We start from the raw sequence: 20119 nt of genomic DNA on the forward strand, positions 1-20119 counted from the left end.
TTGCTTATCAAATCTCACAATTCTAATCAAGATATAGTGACGGCCTTATAGATAACGATTTATACCAACAAACTGTAGACTTTAAAAAATACTCTAAATTGTACGAGCGAGTGAGGCGAAATTTGTATAATTTCCGCGTCATCATTACGTTTTGTTCTTATCTTATGCTTGAGTTTTTGCTCCCCCCCCCCATGTTTGAAACCGTTGGCGCCTTCTTTTGATCCAATTGGCGATAGCTTCAAACCGAAAGAAATTGCAGCCTCTGCTCCGTGAAACATATTGCCTGTTAGATATAAAATGACATGTGTGAACACAATAGACATTGTCATTTTACCGCGTCATCATCACGTTTTGTTCTTACCTTCTTTTTTTTATAAAGTTTGGCGAGCGAGCGGAGCGAGAAAGCCGAAAGTTTTGTATTTCAGCTGACAGAACATGGAATTCTTGTGTGAATACAATAAACATTGTCATCATCATGACCGTGTCATCATCATGTTTTGTTTTTATCTTGTTTGATTTGGTTTTCTGCCCTTCCCACCATTCTCCCTCCCCCCCCCCCCCCCCGGCGAGTTTTCTTCTTCTTCTTCTTCTTCTTCTCTTTTGCTTTTCTTCTTCGTTTTTTTTTCCGTTTTTTTTTTTTTTTTGCGCCCCCAAGGAGTGGCGCCCGGGGCACGTGCCTCCCTTGACCCCCCCCCCCCCCCCCCCAGATACGCCACTGGTCGAATGAACGAAAGGCTCACTGTTTAATAAGTCAGGATAGGGCATTGTTGCCGATTAAAATTGTTTTAACTCTAATTTCTACTCAAATATGAAGAACAAACACAAGAATTAAGGAGAAACACAGACATTGTAGTTGTGGGCACGCACATACACGAAAGCACACAAAGAAAGTAAGATTCAGAGATTCTATAGGTCTAGATTCTTTAAAATCCTAAAAACCAAAACAAACCACTTGACCGGACTCACCAGCCGGTGTACTTCTCACGCATACTGGTAGTAAGCATGGGCGTTAGGTGGGCGGGGTCCCAACGTCATCACACCGGTGCGCGCGCATTGATTTGGGGTCTCACATTCCGTACACTTTTGTGCAATGGTATCTCTGCAAAGAGATACAGTACCATTCCGCGATGCGAGCGAGCAGCTAGTTTCGCACGGCCGCTGCGACCGGAGCGCAACGCAACGTGTACTGTGTACTGCTGTGTATCGATCCTATCTACTCCACAGAGTCCAATACGTATTTTATTAGCCCAGCGGAGCTCTGAGATCAACAGGTGTTGGCTTCGGAATTTATTAGTAAACGTACACTGATAGTCTAATACTATACCTCGGACTTGACGGTCGGTGCACTGGAACGTCTGCAACCCTCATCTTTCTTGAGACTTTCCAAAGCAAGACATCAGAGTCAAACATGGGTGACAGTTCGGCGAAAATCGACACCGACTTCATGACGCTGACGCGGTTCATGATCGAGGAGCAGACCCGGTGCGAGGGGGCCACCGGGGAGATGACACAGCTACTGAACGCCATCGCCACAGCGGTGAAATCCATCTCGTCCAACGTGCGCAAGGCCGGCATTTCCAGACTGTGAGTGCATTTAGATAGATGATTGGTATTGGTACTACAATTGTACTGGTATCTTCTTACCTGGATAAGAATCCCATACATATGATGGTGACCTTAAAAGGATCCCCCAAAAGGAACTTACAGTCGCTTACTAGCAGTAAAATTAGGCCTAGGTTAGGTCATAATTATGAGTTAAAATGACATAGGTGGTCTAACGTAAACATCAGCCAATTCAATTGTATTTGTAAATTAGACCTAAAGCAAAGGCTATATCAAAGTAGGCTACATGTATCGTAGGGGCTAACCCCGTCGCGGGGCGCTGTAACACAGTAACGGTACGTATTTGTCCGTATGGGGTCGCTGCTGCGGTTACGTAGGGGCCCGTTCGGCTGTAAATTACTTTCTGATTGCTAGCATGGTTTCATTAATTTGATAATTTCCATAATGTATAGACTCTAGAGCATTAATTGGAATATTAACCTGTTGAGGACAGACTTATTTTGCTACAACATGCATTTCCTATTGATAGACACCTGCCCAAGTATACTCGGGACTCATCCTCAACGGGTTAAAGGCACATGGACCTGGTGGTTTTGTCGAAATGCGTACACAGCCGCACGGCGCAAGTTTCCTACAAAGACCTTTATGCTATCGACTCCTCTTAGCGCTTACACTATGACCCATTTCCATGAGTCCGAAGAAGTCTGATCCACTGTAGTCGGTGGTCCGATCACAGTTCGGCTCATGATTTGGCTGAGGAGGATGACAGCTTTAACAAACTTCTTTTGTGACGTCATACTAAGAAGCACATAAGCACACACCCTGGCATCACTACAGACTATGTGATGTGCAGAGAAGACAACAAAGACAATGTTACCTAGCAACACTTATGCACTTTTAATACTCTTGATGACAGCTAATGGTACAACTTGATACCACTGTTAAATATGCACGTAAAAAACCTCGTAAAGTATATCTTTACAAGAAAGGAGACATGGAAGGTTTTAGGCAGAGTATGGATAAGTTCAAAGACTCTTTTCTCCAGTCAAATCCAATGGAAAGAGAAGTGGAAGTGAACTGGGAAATGTTTAAGAAAGAACTCTTCAACCAGATGGACAAACATATACCACAGAAACGACTGTCATCATGGCAGGATTCTCCATGGATAAACACAACCATTAAGAGACAGATCAGAAAAAAGAAAAGATTATGGCAGAAGGCAAAACGCCATGGCACTGAGAGGAATTGGCAGGACTTCAAAGACATGTGGAAGAAGGCCAAGAGCAGCCTTAAGAGAGCATATGAGGGGTATGTTGGAGGAATCTTTGACAGAAACACAGAAGAAGCAGGAAAGAAGTTTTGGCATTTCATCAAAAGCCAGAGGAAAGATGTGGGAAGTATCCCGACTCTTCGGACAGATGAGGGACTGGCCACTGACAGCACAGCAAAAGCAGAGGCACTGAACAAACAATACCAGTCAGTGTTTACAAAGGAAGATGTAACCACAATACCAGACAAAGGACCTAGCCCTTACCCAGCAATGCCCAAGATTGAATTCACGACTGACGGCATAGAGAAGTTGCTTAGGTCACTGAATCCACAAAAAGCATGTGGACCGGATCTCATTCCCATTCGAGCCCTGAAGGAAGCAGCGAAGCAAATTGCACCAGTGCTTCAAATGATTTTCACCCAGTCCTATGAGAGTGGTAGCCTACCATCAGATTGGCTATCAGCCAACATTGTTGCCATTTATAAAAAAGGTAACAGAAGTCTTCCATGCAACTACCGTCCTGTTTCCTTAACTTGTGTGACCACCAAACTCATGGAGCATGTAATCTTCCATGCCATCATGGAGCACCTTGATGACCATGACATACTAGCCAAAAACCAGCACGGGTTTCGTAAGAAGCACTCAACAGAGTCTCAACTCATCACCACCTTAGAGGAGATTAGTAGATCCTTTGACAACAAGGATCAGACCGACGTACTGATATTAGACTTCTCGAAAGCATTTGACTCAGTGGCCCACCAACGTCTTCTGACAAAGCTATCATTCTATGGTATAGGTGACCATACCCAAGCATGGATCAAGACATGGCTCACTACTAGGACGCAGAGAGTGGTCGTGGATGGGGAGGCTTCACCATCTGTCCATGTTGACTCAGGAGTGCCTCAGGGCACGGTCCTTGGACCGCTGATGTTTCTCTTGTTCATCAATGACATCGGGGACAAAATCAACTCAACCATCAAACTGTTTGCGGAAGATTGTCTAGTATTTCGCACAATATCATCCACAGATGACACTCTCAAGCTCCAGGACGACTTGAATACCCTCCTTGAGTGGTCCAATGTCTGGCAGATGAAACTCAATGCGGAGAAATGCTACTCAATGAGAATCCACAGAGGGAAACGGCCCACCACTCACACTTATACCATGGGGGGTGAGGATATTGCCTCTGTTTCAACCCTAACTTATCTTGGGATTGAACTCCATGAAAAGTTAAGCTGGAAACCTCACATTGAAGCTGTAGCATCTAAAGCTGGGAAAACCCTTGGATTCTTGCGGAGAAACCTTGGAAAATGTTCTACCGACATCAAGAAATTAGCCTACATAACCCTAGTACGATCACAGTTAGAGTATGCATCAACAGTATGGGACCCCTACAAGCAAAACCAAATAGACCTGCTGGAGAAAATTCAAAGGAGAGCTGTTCGCTTTGTATGTGGGAATTACCAGAGAGAGGCCAGTGTCACGGCTATGAGGGAAAGTATCTGTCTCCCTACCCTAGAAGACAGAAGAAAGCAAGCTCGACTCACCACCTTCTACAAAGCAATAAACAACCAAATTGCAGTACCTATACCACATTACCTCAAACAGAGACAAAGAACAACACGAAGCAGCCAACATCAACGTTTTATGAGAACCGGCTCTACCTTGGATGCCTACAAATACAGTTTTTTCCCAAGGACAATCAGAGACTGGGATAGGCTTCCTCAACACATCATTGAACTGCCCTCTGTTGAGCAGTTCAAGAGAGCCACAGAAGCCAATTAAGCATGGCAGAGATTTTTTACTTGCACAAGCACAAAGCACAAATGGCATCCACTGTCTGAAGCACCACACCACAAACCCTCATCCAGTTGCTGAACAGGCTTTGATGAGAAGCACCATAGAAGTAGAAGTAGAAGTAGAAGTAATAACTTTGGCAATCTTCGTATCAATGCTAACGGTGATCGATCGCACAACTATCGGATGTATGCGCTTTTGATCATGATACCAGCTGTGCCATGTGCCAGACACATACTTCAAACAATGCAAAACAAAAGTAGGATTTCACTGCGCGATTAAAGGGAAACACAAAGCATATCAAACTCCAGAGGCGCAATATTTTTGTAAATGTATTAAGTTAAGAATCTTGTCTCTGAGTCTGAGATTTCTTGATGTTTTCATTTCAAGTTTGTGAAGTTAACATAAAAAAGCTGCAATGCATTTTTGAAATTGTGTCACAATGCTACAACATAAACCTGTGTACAGCATTGTATGTAGAATACTAGATTGCAAGGATGTTTCATGTTTTGCATTCATTACTACAAATACTGTACGCCCATGTGTGTGTACGTGTGTGTGTGTGTGGGGGGGGGGGGGGGGGGGGGGGCTACACTTGTATGGCTGGCCGGGACAGCACACCTTCAGTTCAGAAAGAAAATAAATCAGAAAGAACGAAGTGTAATCACACTAGACAGAAAAATCTGTCTGTCCAGAGGAGCCTCTTAATATTTTTACTTTATCGGCTCTCCTGCTTGGACACGTATAGGAGTGGATTCCGGGAAGCCAGACGCAGTCTCCATGGAACATATCCCCTACCACCAGATACAGACTGATCTTTGGGTCAAAATCATACCCAAGTTCAGGATTGCTTAGATCTTTTCTTTTCTTTTTTTCTTTTTTTTTTTTTGGGGGGGGGGGGTATTTCTTAAACCCCTCTTTCCATTATGTTCACAGCCCTAATGCGCTTTGTACATATTGACTCTTGCACATTGTGCTTAGGAGTAGAAACTCAAGCATGTGACAAGTACTGTAAAAGATTGTGAGTGCTGAATAGGCACACTGGTAGAACCAAAATGACAGGGTATTGAAGGGCACTCTGGACTGTAAATAAGCTGGTAGTCCAATGTGACGAAGATTATTAACAGATTATCTCAAAGTGCTGGTAACATGAACATTTCAAGTACCGTACTACTGAAGGAAAGATGGAGGTGCAGTCTTTCATGATGTTTAAATGTAATCTTATCCCTTTGAGGACGAGTCCCAAGTATACTCGCGAAGGCAGGTGTGTATAGATGGGAAATGCACGTTGCATAGCAAAAGCAAACCATCCTCAATGGATTGAAAAGAAAAATGTCAAATTGGGAGGGGAAAAGCCCAATGAGTAGATGATAAACAGGAATGATGCGTGGAATGGTCAGTTCCTGTTGGTGAAGCATTGAATCTACTGTCTTCTCATAGTGTATTTGGTGCAAAACCCTTATTTGACCCATGATGTCAGATATATGCCAAAGTCAGAAAGCAGAGCCATGACATTTTGTGGTGCTTCTGCATGGGTGTGTTCCCCTTCCCACAGTAAGAGGCTTCTAGCAATTTCAAGCTGTTAATCATGTAATCTGGTGCCTAAAAAATATAATATTTTGACTTATTCTGACAAAAAAAGGCAATATCCCAAAATATGACTATTGGTGGTTGGAAATCCATATTTTTTCGGTGTTTTTTTTTTTAATTCTGTGTGTGTGTGTGTGTGTGTGTGTGTGTGTGAGAGGCATCAGAAAAAGTGTGTTGGGTTTGTGAGCATGAGAAAGACCAGTGAGGCCTGATCATACCTAATGTTACATGAGACTTGGTAGGTCTGCCTCAGTGTTGTTCTTGTAACATTCTCATTTTAAAAGCATACAAGTCTTTCCGTAAGTCTGTGCACCAAACCTCTCCCTTCCAGATAATATGACAATAACCTTGCACAAAAGCAAAACGCAAAGATGCACTCGTACACAGCATACTCATTTTACATTAGCTATGTCTATCAACAAAAGCCAATAACCAATATACCGTTTGTGCATTTGTGAGCGACATTTGCAAATTATTTCTACATTAGTGGGTGTTTCTACATTTTGGGCACTGTCCAATTTCTACATTTTGGGGCAATTTTCTACATTTTTGGTTCAATGTATTTCTACATTAGCGGGGGTTTCTATGTTTGTGGGCATTTCTATATCTGTGGGTTCGACAGCGCTACCCGGGGGCGCTACTTTCAATCACACCTTGCCATCCATGTGCAAGAAATGCCTAAACCATAAATAAATATAATATATCAGATATCAAAGTGAGTGGTTGTTCTACAACTCAAGCTAGGCTATGTACAGATCTCCGACACAAATTCATGCATGTAGGGCACCATTTTTATAGCGAAGGAATTGCTTGATTTCAGCTCCAGACCTCATAATCATGCAGTGTTGATGGTTGCATAGTACAGCTGTAGTGGTAACAATATCTGTGTAGACACACACTGTTAGGGTCACACTTCACAATCACAGAAGAGTGACCTCAACAAGTGTGTGTCTACACAAATGCACGCACATTTAAAGTTGCTTGCAAAATGCTACTGTAGTCATTGGTCACTGTGGCCTCTCATTGCACCCGGAAGTACACGCTACAATAGTATACCCTGAGCACTTCAAAACTCGCCTGGGATCTCTCTCATGCTTGATTAGAGATGAAAGGCAGAGTGACAAATGAAAACTGTTGTACTTTGGGTAAACACTAGCAAGTGCTATCTCCTAGCATATTCACAGCAAACTGTTCCCAGCTAGCCTTGTGTATATTGTGTTATTTGTAGACTTTAGGACTTGAATGCAGTTATTATTATTATTCATTCAACATTGCCGACAATGTGTGAATGTAGAAAGTCACAAAAAGATTTTGATTCAACATGATAGAAAAAAAATGACATATACTAAGCAGTAACAAAGCAGAAATTGAAAAGTAGATTGTGACAATAAACAGAGCTGCCAAGGAACAAGAAACGGTTTATATAACACTATATAATAACCATTACCGGGTACCCCACAGGTCTCCTACCCCACACCCAATCAACTACTAACAGAAAGTTAATGTCAAAAGTCTGTATGTAAAATGCAAATGACAAACACAAATGTAGCACAAAGTTATGCAGGAAAGAGGGATGGGGAGCGCAATATTTTGATCTTTACTGAATTATGGAATGATGATAAACAGTTTGCTGCTTTAATAATGATAATGAGATTTTATGGCTACTGGTACAGTTAGTGAATTCTGTGTATTGTCTAAACTTTGAAATCCTGTCCATTACGGAATATAATATACTTAATGCTAACCAGTCTGTGCAGTCAAATCAATCTACATAAATGCTGATTACTGTATTGCTTCATGTTTTCTGTTTTGCGAAAGCAATCCTCATTGATCCTTGGGTATATATGAGTCTTTTGTTTGTTGTAACAGTGCTCAGTTGTCGATTTGCACATTTTACAAAGCAGTATTCCTTGTCATACTAAAAGATCACCGGTAGATTGGAGGAACACTCCAATGTGAATAATGTGAACAAAGTTATCATCTTCCCACTTTATCAGAGTACTTATGACATCAGAGCAGTCATATTCCCAGATATTTTGGTTACCCTCCTCTGCTGACTCATTCGTTGTGTAGCATGAGTCGGCACATTTTACTAGTATGATTTGCATTTATCATTTCCCGAAACCTTGACAAAGGTATTGGCCAAACAAATCTCAATGCTAATTTGTATTCACCTACTATTTAAAGTTGAACAGACACCTATTTTCTATTTTCCTCTGTCACTGCAATACTCTCAAGATTCTCTGATTTTTATTGAGTGTTTCCTAGTGTAAATCAAAGAGCTACCGGAACCTGAACTCTTCCCCTTCTTTTTTTTTTTTTAAGTTGAAGACACATTTATTATTCACTGCTTGATACCCATTTTATAGAGTCAAAGAATTGTCTGGTTATCCTAGATGGGACATCATTGAGGACTGTACTTTGATTCCTTCCCACCCCCCCCCCCCCCCCCCCCACCCCCAGTATCTCTCGCTCATTGTCACTGGGGTAGAAAGTAAGTGTGATACAGTACCCAGACTCTGAAAGTCACCTTCAATATCCAAATCCAAATGTTATCAGCTATGTTTTTTATGTGTGTTTGCATGTTCACGTAGATAAACAGGCATCTATTTAGTCTGTACTTTCAGTTGTGTTGTATTCAACTGTTTGAGTAACCTTCAGCCATGGAACATGTTTAGAATGGATATACTGTATATGCATGGAGTACATACTGATGTACATGTATCCTCTGACAATACAGAGATCAACTTAAGAAAGTTTTGATCATGCACATACACGTAGTTACCATTGAATGAAGGTTCAGTGTTATTAAAACCATCACGTGTGTGTCCCAAAGTGTACAAATAAACTTATTCAGATATGAAGGATTTATAGAACTTTGTTTTGTGTAGCACTTTAGCAGAACTCCACTGGTAGTTGAGGACTTAATGTGCCTTGACATGGATGTCACTACTAGATTATACATCTATTTTCCACGCATAGTGTGAACATTTAGATTCTCCATTCTATTTGAGAATGTATTGTTTCTGACAGGTACATGAAGATTTGATGTAAGAGGTAGGATGCATTGATGGTATGGATTTTTGTGCATCCTTGCTGTAAACAAAATGCTAACAAAACTTTAGAGTGAAATATATATTTTTAAGATGATTCCTGTGATATGCATAAAATTGCACAGTGAGAGATAGACGGATTTGTAATTACCCTGTGTGCATTTGGCCCTCAGACACAGTTTATCCTGTTACTTCCTCATTCCCATTCACACAATCCACCTGAAAAGGTAGTACTTAACTGTTTCCTGTTTCGTAATAGGCAAACTTTTGGACAATTCACTATTTTTTTTGTTATGTTTTTTTTTCAACAACAGCATCACCTTAAATCACAGAATAATAACTTTGTACAGAAGGTGATGTACTTGATGTACTTTGAGCTCAATTCATGTTGGCCTACATATGAAATAGTACAGACATATGCTACTTTTTATATTTTTCATACACTGTATCCTCTTTTTGCTCCTAGTAAAACCCTTTGCTGTGCTTTATTCACTGATTGGCATGCATGCTGCAGTGCTTTCTTCGCTGATTGGCACAGATGTTTGGAACTAATTCTTAATCAATTGAGATTACCTATTCCCCCAATTTCTACATATTATTGTTATACCATGGCCTACCTGTTGGACTGAGGCACATACATATAAGCAGCTACTGTTGAATTGGCTTGCTAATCTGCAATTAGGTCAGGTTTGAATAAATTACTGAATGCTGATGTAAACACATAGTGGGTTCGGTCTGGGGGGGGGGTGTTTCATCAACGCTTGTCAGCGCCGACAACTGTCGGCGCTGACCAATTTCAGCAAAATCCTTGGTTTTGATTGGCTGAGATGCTCTGGTCACTGACTGTTATGGTGATTCAAGTTGTCAGCGCCGACAAACGTTGATGAAACACCCTCCAGTTGTGACACAACAGACAACTCATTCATGTACAATTTACTGAACTGGTTCTGAGAGGGTTAAAGGCTATTGTGTAATTTACAAAATTGACAATTGTTACAATTTTTCAGTTCTCACGAACTCGTCGATGCATTACTTTCAGTTTGAAATAAGCTTGAATGCTAAGTTTTAGCATGTCAGACAAAAAGCTTTGGAATGCGGATTGATTTCTCTTTCTGAAATGGTATTTTAATTGTATTTTGGTACAGAAAAATGCCAGATTTTGTGACTTTACCATTTTCTGACTTCACCCTTTATGTTAATTTAGCTGTAATTTCGTACATGAATTTGTTATCCTGAAGTATAAATGAAAAACAAACAAGGAACATTTATACATTGTATCTAGGGTAGTTTACATTTAATGATAGTTGACTTCCATGTTGCACACGTATAGTAAACAGTGGTAGCATTTAGAACAGTGATGAACATAACCCATTTACACCACTTTGTAAAAGTATATATTTTTTGGACCTGTTGCATAGAGAATAATGTGCTGGTCCATAAAATTGACAAGCTCACACCTTAATGACAGGATATTGGTGGTCTCTAGAGTCATCAAGCAAAGATGCTTTCTCACTCCCTTCCAGGTATGGTATTGCTGGCGGTTCCAACATCACCGGGGACGAGCAAAAGAAACTCGACGTCATCTCCAACGACGTCTTCGTAAGCCAGCTGAAGAACTCCTTCACGACCTGCGCCCTGGTCTCGGAGGAAGTGGACAATGTCATCGAGGTGGACACGGACAGGAGAGGGAAATACATTGTAACCTTTGACCCCTTGGATGGGTCATCAAACATCGACTGTCTAGTGTCCATTGGCTCCATCTTTGGCATCTGGAAGAGGGTAAAGTCACAACATTTGGTATTTTGTGTAGTATTGTAAGATCCATAGGTCAAAGCTTCATAGTCTCTGCATAGAATATAACATGTTGACTCATTGGTATGACGATTCCCCATAGACTTGATACATGGTAACCTAATTCCTGCAGGCAATGGATGTACCTTTCTGATAGCACATATGATGGCACATGTGTACAAGTTGTGTACATTTATCTAGCCAGATGCGAATATTTGGCAAACAATTATTATAATCATGAACAAACAGTATGCAAGATTTTCTCACTCCTTGAACTGCCTGGCATAAATATTCATGGACTTTATGTTTCACCCACAATGTTCCAGTGGACCAAGGTGTAGATATTGTTATGAATCTATTGAAGTAGTAATAATGGCAGTGTCCATTGGAAGAGCAGTTTTACTAGCACTGAAGAGGCTACTCTGTATTCTTGGTGAACACCATTAATTCTAGGGATTAGATTTTACTGCAGAAATTATTATCCTGTCATCATTAATTGGCATTCCATTATTATATTGAAAAAAAAAAGACTAACATAAATAGCACTGGCAGCATTCATTATATCTTCTCAAAATTGGGATTCAAACAAACCTCAACTATTTGCCAAATTGGGAGACAAAACAGTATAAACTCCTATTAGGTTTTACATGTTGCCAAATTCAGGGATATTACGTAGATTCAGCACTGAATGTCTCTACTGAAACTGATCTGTACCCAAGAAACTTGTATATGAGCAGCACCGTGTTCAAATGAAAGAGAATTTCTACTCTACCATAGTACGTAATGCCAACTATGAATAGTATACTATTACTGTTTGCTTCGAGGGGCATGGTTAAAACTATCTACCCAGAGATGGTTTTGTAAAAGTACTAAAAACCCCCAAACAAAGTCTTGGGGCATGGCAGTGTTGAAAAATCACACAAAGGGCAAATGGTTTTAATGTCGCGCAGACAAGAAGCAGTCAATATTTTTTGATATAACACACCCCACTTAATTTACGATAAAATGCTAGAGTAAGGCATTGAAATGAAGTTGTTATGCTACCAGTCAGAGAAATTACATGAAGTATGAATTTGCAATACACAAATATAGATACGTGTTTTAAGATATACTTTACAAGCATTGTAAAAAAATGCTAGTTGACTGCTGGATGATACAATCAATAACAAATGCTAGTGACTGCACGTTTAACCAGTCAGGACTGAGGATTCATCAAATGGTACATATACATTTGTATATAGTAACAATTATTGGAAAAAATGCAACTCCAAACCAGAGTGCTAATGTGGTTTCAGGGACTTTATAAATTACTCTGCCATTATCATTATATAATATGCATACTATTGTCAACAGTCATTTGATGATGCTTTCATTTACAATCATTTCCACATCTAGGACGGTGATCCAAAGAGTCCCATTACTGAGGGCGATGTCCTGCAGCCTGGGTCCAAAATGGTTGCCGGGGGTTACGCCCTTTACGGAAGCGCCACCATGCTGGTGTTAAGCACTGGATGTGGGGTCAACGGCTTTCAGCTTGATCCAGTAAGTGACTGTTAAGAAGTTTTCGCCAAGTCAAATAATTAAACTTTTGGTTGCTGGTACCGAAATTCTTATAATGTTCCAGAATCATTGTAAGATTTTTAATCAGTGCCCAGTATTATCAGATTCAAGAGCCATTCCGCTCCATTTACAAATTGAATTTGGCAGATGGGAGTGAAGTCAGATCAGTGGAGCATCATTGAAATGGTCCATGCAAAAGAAAAAAAAAAGTTATGGGGTTTTGGAAGTTCTCATGCTTTCACAAAACATTGGTATTAGTCACAACTGTCTATGTAAATTGAGTTGATCAGTTTCAAACAGGAGGAAGAATAATTTAGATTGAAAGTTTGTGCGATACAAATTCCCCTTAGTACAAGTTTTAAAAATAGTTTAAAAATAAAATCATCTACAAGTATATTTTTTGAGAGATGTACCTCGACAGTCAGATTTAGTACTGTAAAAGTGTAGAAATTTTCGCACATTTCGCACAACCAGACGCTAGCGCAAAAATAAAAGCAAGCGAATATTTTGGGATGCCATATGTTCCAGAAGTTAATGTCTTGATTCTGCGGAATTGAAAACACACGAAATCCATCTTACCTGGCTGCGCGCGAAAAATTACTCGTGCGAAAATATCCATTTTTACAGTAATCAGAAAACACCTTTCAGAGAAAAGCAGAGAAGTTGAAGAGCCAAGCCGCATTTTGTGCCTGTCCAGGCCTGAGATGTGCTTAGTAAAGTCCATAGCAGTAGGGGTTTTATTTTACCCGGCATCTGATAGCACAAAATAACACCAGCTTGTTTGTTTCAGTGACTCCCATCACCTTGTTGGAGATACACGGTGGAAATCTCAATTTGTAATGGGTCATTTTTGTGCTTTGCTTACTGTAGAAGACCATTCAAAGTAAGATTTTTAATTCTATTCAAACTCTTTGCTTGACTCTGTAAACAGATGTAAAATCCAAATTTGCTGTCATTATCATGAGCACTAATTAAGAGATGACAAATAAATAACTGACAAGTTGAAATGTGATCCTTCAAACTCCAACTCCATATCGGAACCATTGTTGATGCATATTTGCATCATCATTATCATTATCATTTTATTACGTAAATTTTCAGAGTGTTGCCATTTATTGATGCAGGAATGAAAAATGATATACCAGCCTTGTAGTTTTAAGATTGGCTACAAAAAAAAAGTCTTGGGATGTACAGTGAGACAATAATATTTGCAATTGCAGATCTTGTTCTTCAGATTCGTAATGATATTAAAATCTTTGAAAGCCTGCTGCAACAGTAAGAGTTAAAATGATGTGTATGAATGTGAGTACTTATATATTTTGTGATAGGTAACGATTAGATAATCTGCCACTCAATAACTCTTGATACTACCTTTTACAAAATGCAGGCAATTGGAGAGTTTGTGCTGACTGACCGACTGATGACCATCAAGCCACGGGGCAAGATTTTTAGTATCAATGAGGGCTATGCTCAGTACTGGGACCAGAGCATTACCAAGTATGTGGAGTCCAAGAAGAACCCTGGGGTAAGATCTTTGTTTAACCCATTAAAGACTATAGTCCCCGAGTATAGTAAGGCAGGAGTCTATGGGAAATGTGTGTTGTAGCAAAATCAGCCCATCCTGAATGGGTTAAGCATGCATTAGCCATGGTCGTTTTGGGTGTGGCCAGAAATGTTTGGACAAAAGTGTGAAGAATCTTTGCAGAATCTTGTCTGACAGACATAATACAGTCATTTTCTTTGATTTGTTTATTTGTATATGCATGGAAATAATTTTTTTGCTTATCATACAATATGTGAACTTATATTTATAATATCAGTTAACTTATTACTATTTGTTGTACATTTAGGTGGTCTGGAACAGAAAAAATGAAACTGTTGCCTCTGATATTTCATCGTCATTTATGCCCGTCGGCGACTATGAGCAGCTAAGCGTACACTCACCAGCAATGGTTGACTCCCAATCAAAATTCTTCGGCTCTGTGTGTGCTAACATAGGGATTAGTGAAAAGCTGTACACAATTTGAAATGGGGATTCTCAATAATATCCAAGCCAGGCCAGCTGTCCCACTCTGTGGTATTCCCAATGCTACGAGGTCTTTAGCAGTTAGGATGACACTCCTAACCACAAGAAATATCGTGGTTAGGGCATGTGCACAGATTGAAACTAAGAGCTGATTTCCGGGCCTGTGAAAATTAGTTCATTATTCAAGATCGTAGCAATGACCTGGAAGAAAGCTGCATCAACTTTCAGTTAGGCTGGTGTCATTAAAAGGTCAGTTTGCAAAAAATTGAAATAAGTATTACAGTTCATCTATTCAGTCAGTTGCCTCTTACTTAAATACTTTAGGCATTCCTGCTTCATCCTGTTAGAAAATGCACATGTAGTTAATTTAATTCCATATGAAACCAGTGTGCCATGGAACTTGTCTACTCTGTTATTAATTTAATGTTTGCAGACACAAGTCAGTCAAAACACTTTTAGTAATCACATCTTGGCATGGGTCATTTTTATCTGACATTTTCCTGGCTATCAAATTTTGTAGTATTACAGAGCTCTGTAGGTCACATTGAGCCAAGTAGTCTGCACACAGCAGCTGTTGCAAGCCTGTGTGCAAACAGCCGAGAAATCCAGGACTGGGAGCATGGGGGAAATTTCTCTTCCGTGTGCCAGAATATCTGAGAGCCCCAGCCTTTTGATGAACGCTCTGCTGTTCAAAACTGTATTGAGCAAACCCAGTCACCCATGACTCTGTCCTCGCTGTAAACAGTTGGCCAGGAATTGTCACTGGATGTTTGTGTGTGTGTTTCTGTGTGTGTGTGTGTGTGTGGGGAGGGGTGGAATGACTAAACTGCTGTGTAGTCTCTTCACACAAAAATAATTACCTGTTGCTTTGTCCCTGCTGACTTGTCTTGACTGAATTCTCAACAGATTTCTTTTTTCCATGAACATATTCATTTAGTGAATGTATTCAGTACAAGTCTATTGTAATTACATATGCAGTTATGATCAGGCTTTGAGCTACTTGTCTTTAATACCTTTTTCTGTACACCCCTCTTTATATACAACACCCGCTTAAACTGTGTCTTATCATAACCACATACTCCAGCAGTCCCTGAAACACACAATTCTTTGTGATCTTTACACATGCCTTTAAACTCTAGAATAGTCTCCAGGTTTAGTGACTCCATGCAAATAAACTCAACAGTTTCAAGAAGGTCCTTTAAAAAAAAAAATTGTGTTTCAGTATAGTAAATGCCGTCTTTAACCCGTTGAGGATGGGCTAATTTTGCCACAACACGCATTTCTCATAGACACTTGCCCGAATATACTCAGGACTCGTCCTCAAGGGGTTAATTTGGTGTAGTTTCTCAGTTTTTCATCTTTATTTATCCTTTGTTTATGTCATGTTTGTATTGTACATGGTTACTGTTGTGTTAAAGCTCTTTGTATCCGGTGAAGAAAAGGAGCTATATAAATCATATTACTGTTATTATCATTATTATAGTCTATATTATCTCTTGAGTGCACAGGTTGCATTCGTTTTTTTTTTTGCGTCTGAATGGCCAGGTGACTGCCTGCACTTGTATATTAATGGCAATCTCTCTTTACTGTCAATTAGCACTATGTCTGCAAATCAAAAGAAATACTCCTATTACTATCTATTTTCTTTGTCTTTTCTTTTTTTCACAATGACCTTCATTTAAAACTTCTCCATTTTTTTTTACTGATTGAGAAGTAATTTTCACTAACTTCCAGTAAGACATTGAATAGAGCAAACAAGTCTTTCTGATTTGATAAAAGGCTTGTTTAAAACTTTAATATCTCAATATCTAACAAGAGAATATAAAAGCATGCATGAGGAGCACAACAATCTCTGTGATTGCTCTTTGAAATCTCCCTGAAGCTGATATGTGAAACAGAAAGTCCTTGACAATATGAGGCTCTTATCTTTAAAGGGTTTTTTTTTTCCATTATGTCTTGTTATGTTTTAGTTGTTGGGGGGGGGGGGGGGAGGGAATGAGCTGAATGCTAGTGCAATATCCAGGGAATGTTATCCTAGAGTAAGGATAATACTGCCAGGGTTCTCTGGTATTGAAATGCAAATAAAAAAAGAAGAAAAAGACAGCCCTGGGTAGATGACACCATACTCTTATCATTATTTTATCACATGTATCATTATCATGGCCCAATTTGTTGTGTCATGGAATACAGGAAGGTAAATCACCCTATGGTGCCCGCTACATTGGTTCTATGGTTGCTGACATGCACAGGACGATAGTGTATGGTGGAATCTTCCTCTACCCTGCACATAAGAAGAGCAAGAGTGGAAAGGTCAGTAAAATATTTCTTGATGTAAGATGCTTCATGGGGAGCACAATTCAATGAAAACATTTCATCTTTTGTTGTGAGACACACGAGAAGAGTGTTCGTGTCGTGTTGTCCCATCATAACTCATGTAAATCAAGTCTGGGTCCTGTAAACAATAATCTGCATCATGCAGCTATTGCTGTTGCCATGGTAACAGCAGGGTAGCGATCAACCAGATGTGAACATACCAGTTGTTGTGGTGGTGATCATAAATGGTGCCAATGATGCAAGACATCTTCTCCATGTTTAGCCCTGGTTTGCTAGACCAAAGACTAGATACTTCGTGACATGTAGAGACTACATTGCACAGTTGTACTCAGCACCCCATGACTAAAAAGATAATGTATCTCAGATCAGTCATGGAATACTGAATCAAAGTGTAAGACACGGTTGTGTGCTTTTTGACTGTTACTTTTGTCAGCATGTAGGACTATTAATCAATGCTTTGTTTGAGTTGAAGTCTTCTAGATACACCAGAGATGACTTGAAGTCTTTTAGATACACAAGAGATGTGGCATTGTTATTATTTTCTGTTGCATTTATATGCTTTTCCCAGGGCCCATTTCACCTATCTTGTAAAGGCATACAGTACTGTATGTGTTAGATTCTTTCATGCTGTTTGGTTGTGTGTGCTCTAGCTGCGTCTACTCTACGAAGGTGCTCCCATGGCATTCATCTGTGAACAGGCTGGAGGCAAGGCTACCACTGGCAAAGAGAGGATCCTGGACATCACGCCCACCACCATCCACCAGAAGACGCCGGTAGTCATGGGATCCACGTACGACGTCGACGACTACCTCGCTATAGTCAAAGAGTGCGGCGAGGCGTAGGAGATGCAGCGCCTCACGTTGACCTGCAATGAATGCACTCTTGACTTGCTGTTATAGCCGTTCTGGTAATAGATGTGTTCAGATCTCATATTACAGTATTTTTTTTACTCAAAACTCAGTGGTCAAGTTTTTATTCAACTCATTAAAGCAGTCACAAACATTTGATGATTCCCATTTTTATCATCATGCTGCTGTCTTAGGTGATTCATGCCCCATAACTCATTCCGTAAACATATTTGACTGTGGATTTGTATAGTGTGGGTGTGATGATTGTGATTATCCAAGTAAGTAAAACCCATCATCACTGACATACAGTACAACAATCTTCAGAAGAGTTGATGCATCACGCATTGCTTTGGTTCTGTAGGGCGTGGGTTAAGATTAGGAAATCCCATGTTTTCTCAATCAATGTGAGATACATAATTGTTTTACCAGTACTTCTCTTACTTCACCCATCAATACTAGCAACTTTAGTTTCAATTCTGTGGGTTAGTCATTACTTTTGGTATGTTTTTTTTTTTTTTTTTAAGTTTGTGAATACTGCAGTTTCTCTTTATTAGTTCTGTTATAATTATAAAACTTCTTATTTCCATAGATAGCACATGTAGCAAGATTTGACAAGAGTTTGATATACATTCCATGTGTCAGTAAAAATGTTCAAAATAAACTCATTCCTTTCTGCAAATCGGTCTTCCAAGACATCTGCTTTATTCAGTTGTTTATCAATCATATTTACCTACCCTTCAGACTGCAAGCATATAGAAGCTGTATTCTTTGGGGTCAAAAAGCATTTTGTGAAAATCACTTTGAGTACATCTCTCTATTGTGTGCACTCTGATATACGTCGTTCTAAAGGAACGGCAGGTGTTACATTGATGATAACAAATAATTCTTTACTTCATTGCTATGTACACATTGTTGATAATTCCTGATACAATCATTCTGTGGCATTTAAACAAAGTTATAAATGCAACGTCAGTCTTCCGAATCCGCAAGAGTCTTGACTAAAGAATTTCGATGTCCAGATTCAAGATATTTATCAACATACGTTTGCTATCACTTGAATTAACAGGTAATCAAAGCTCAAATATTTGTAACATTTGATAAGAGAGTGTATGTGTATATATATAAGGGTGTATGGAGATGTACAGATTTAAGGGTGTGTTAGATCAATCCTATGAGAAAAAAGACAGCTCACATAATCTGTAGAAGGCTGAATTTTGTACTTTAAACAACCCTATGACTGAAATGTTATATAATGAATTTCTTGCACTGTAAAAAGCAATTCATGAAATGTCCATTTTGCACAAATGATCAGCTACCTAGTACTCGGACATCTAGCCATTTCAGTTCTTTTATGTAATAGTGTAAGCAAAAATAATGATATTACAACAGTTGTTGGTGAGTGCATTACACTGCCATAATGTCTCTATCTCTATCATGTGAGGAATCAAATAGACTAGAAGAATAAGAGGTACAGGGAACACCTGGGATAGTTATTCCAAATTAGTATAGTTCTCTTAAAGAAATGTTATCCATACCGATTTGAAGTGTTCAGTGCAATTTGCCAATTTTAGATGATGAGAAATTGAGTTCTACAGGGACAAGTCACCCCATGAGAAAGTTCGCTCCCATAAAACCTGTGCCAAGCACAGGGCTCCGGAGTTGATATCTTTCTTTTGGATGCAGATTTCTAGCCAGAGTGTACTTAACTAACAACTCTGCTGGGGTTATTGTATGTAGGCTGTGATGAATTGCAAAAAGAATTTTGAATGAGATTCAACATTGATTGTGTCAATTGTCTTAATTGATAGTTGTAGAGGGTTTAGGTATAACAGAAGAATGACAAGTTGATGTAAAAGTGGCCTTGATAGATTATGGTGGTCAACAATCAGTCTTTGTGGTCAACAATCAGTCTTTCAAATCAAGCTTCATCTGATTATGCTGCCACTGAGTTTTGAGCATACTCAGTAATACTTGTGTTAAAACTCACTGTGTAACTACACAAGTATTATCTTGATATGCATGTATACATTGTGATGTTATGGGATGCATTTTATGGTTACATTGTCAAATATTGACAGTAACTCCCCTCTGTTGATTTATGTACTCACGTACATGTGCAATGCTCCACTTTACAATCTGGCCGTTTGAGACTTATTGTGTGCATAAATTAAGGCACACTACTTCAAAGTTGATTGTGTGTGCAACTAATAGTGTCTTGGCAGCATTTATGCACTGACAAGCATTAGTTGGGTTTGGGGATTTTTTTTTTAAATTCTTTTAACTCCTT

At 39.5% G+C, this 20119-nt stretch overlaps 1 protein-coding gene across 1 annotated transcript; it reads left to right on the forward strand.

Annotated features, from left to right (window-relative positions):
• The first annotated feature begins 1408 nt into the window (after positions 1–1408).
• On the forward strand, positions 1409–18093 carry LOC139730244 (fructose-1,6-bisphosphatase 1-like). Its single transcript, XM_071641128.1, has 6 exons — positions 1409–1584; positions 10797–11052; positions 12460–12606; positions 14012–14149; positions 16841–16960; positions 17635–18093. Exons 1-6 carry the CDS (start codon positions 1409–1411, stop codon positions 17824–17826), a joined length of 1029 nt encoding a protein of 342 aa, XP_071497229.1. The 3' UTR covers positions 17827–18093.
• The last annotated feature ends 2026 nt before the right edge of the window (positions 18094–20119 follow it).

Source organism: Diadema antillarum, unplaced genomic scaffold, assembly GCF_040938485.1.
Source record: "Diadema antillarum isolate AM-2024a unplaced genomic scaffold, OU_Dant_1.0 seq00000299_RagTag, whole genome shotgun sequence".
Taxonomy (NCBI): domain Eukaryota; kingdom Metazoa; phylum Echinodermata; class Echinoidea; order Diadematoida; family Diadematidae; genus Diadema; species Diadema antillarum.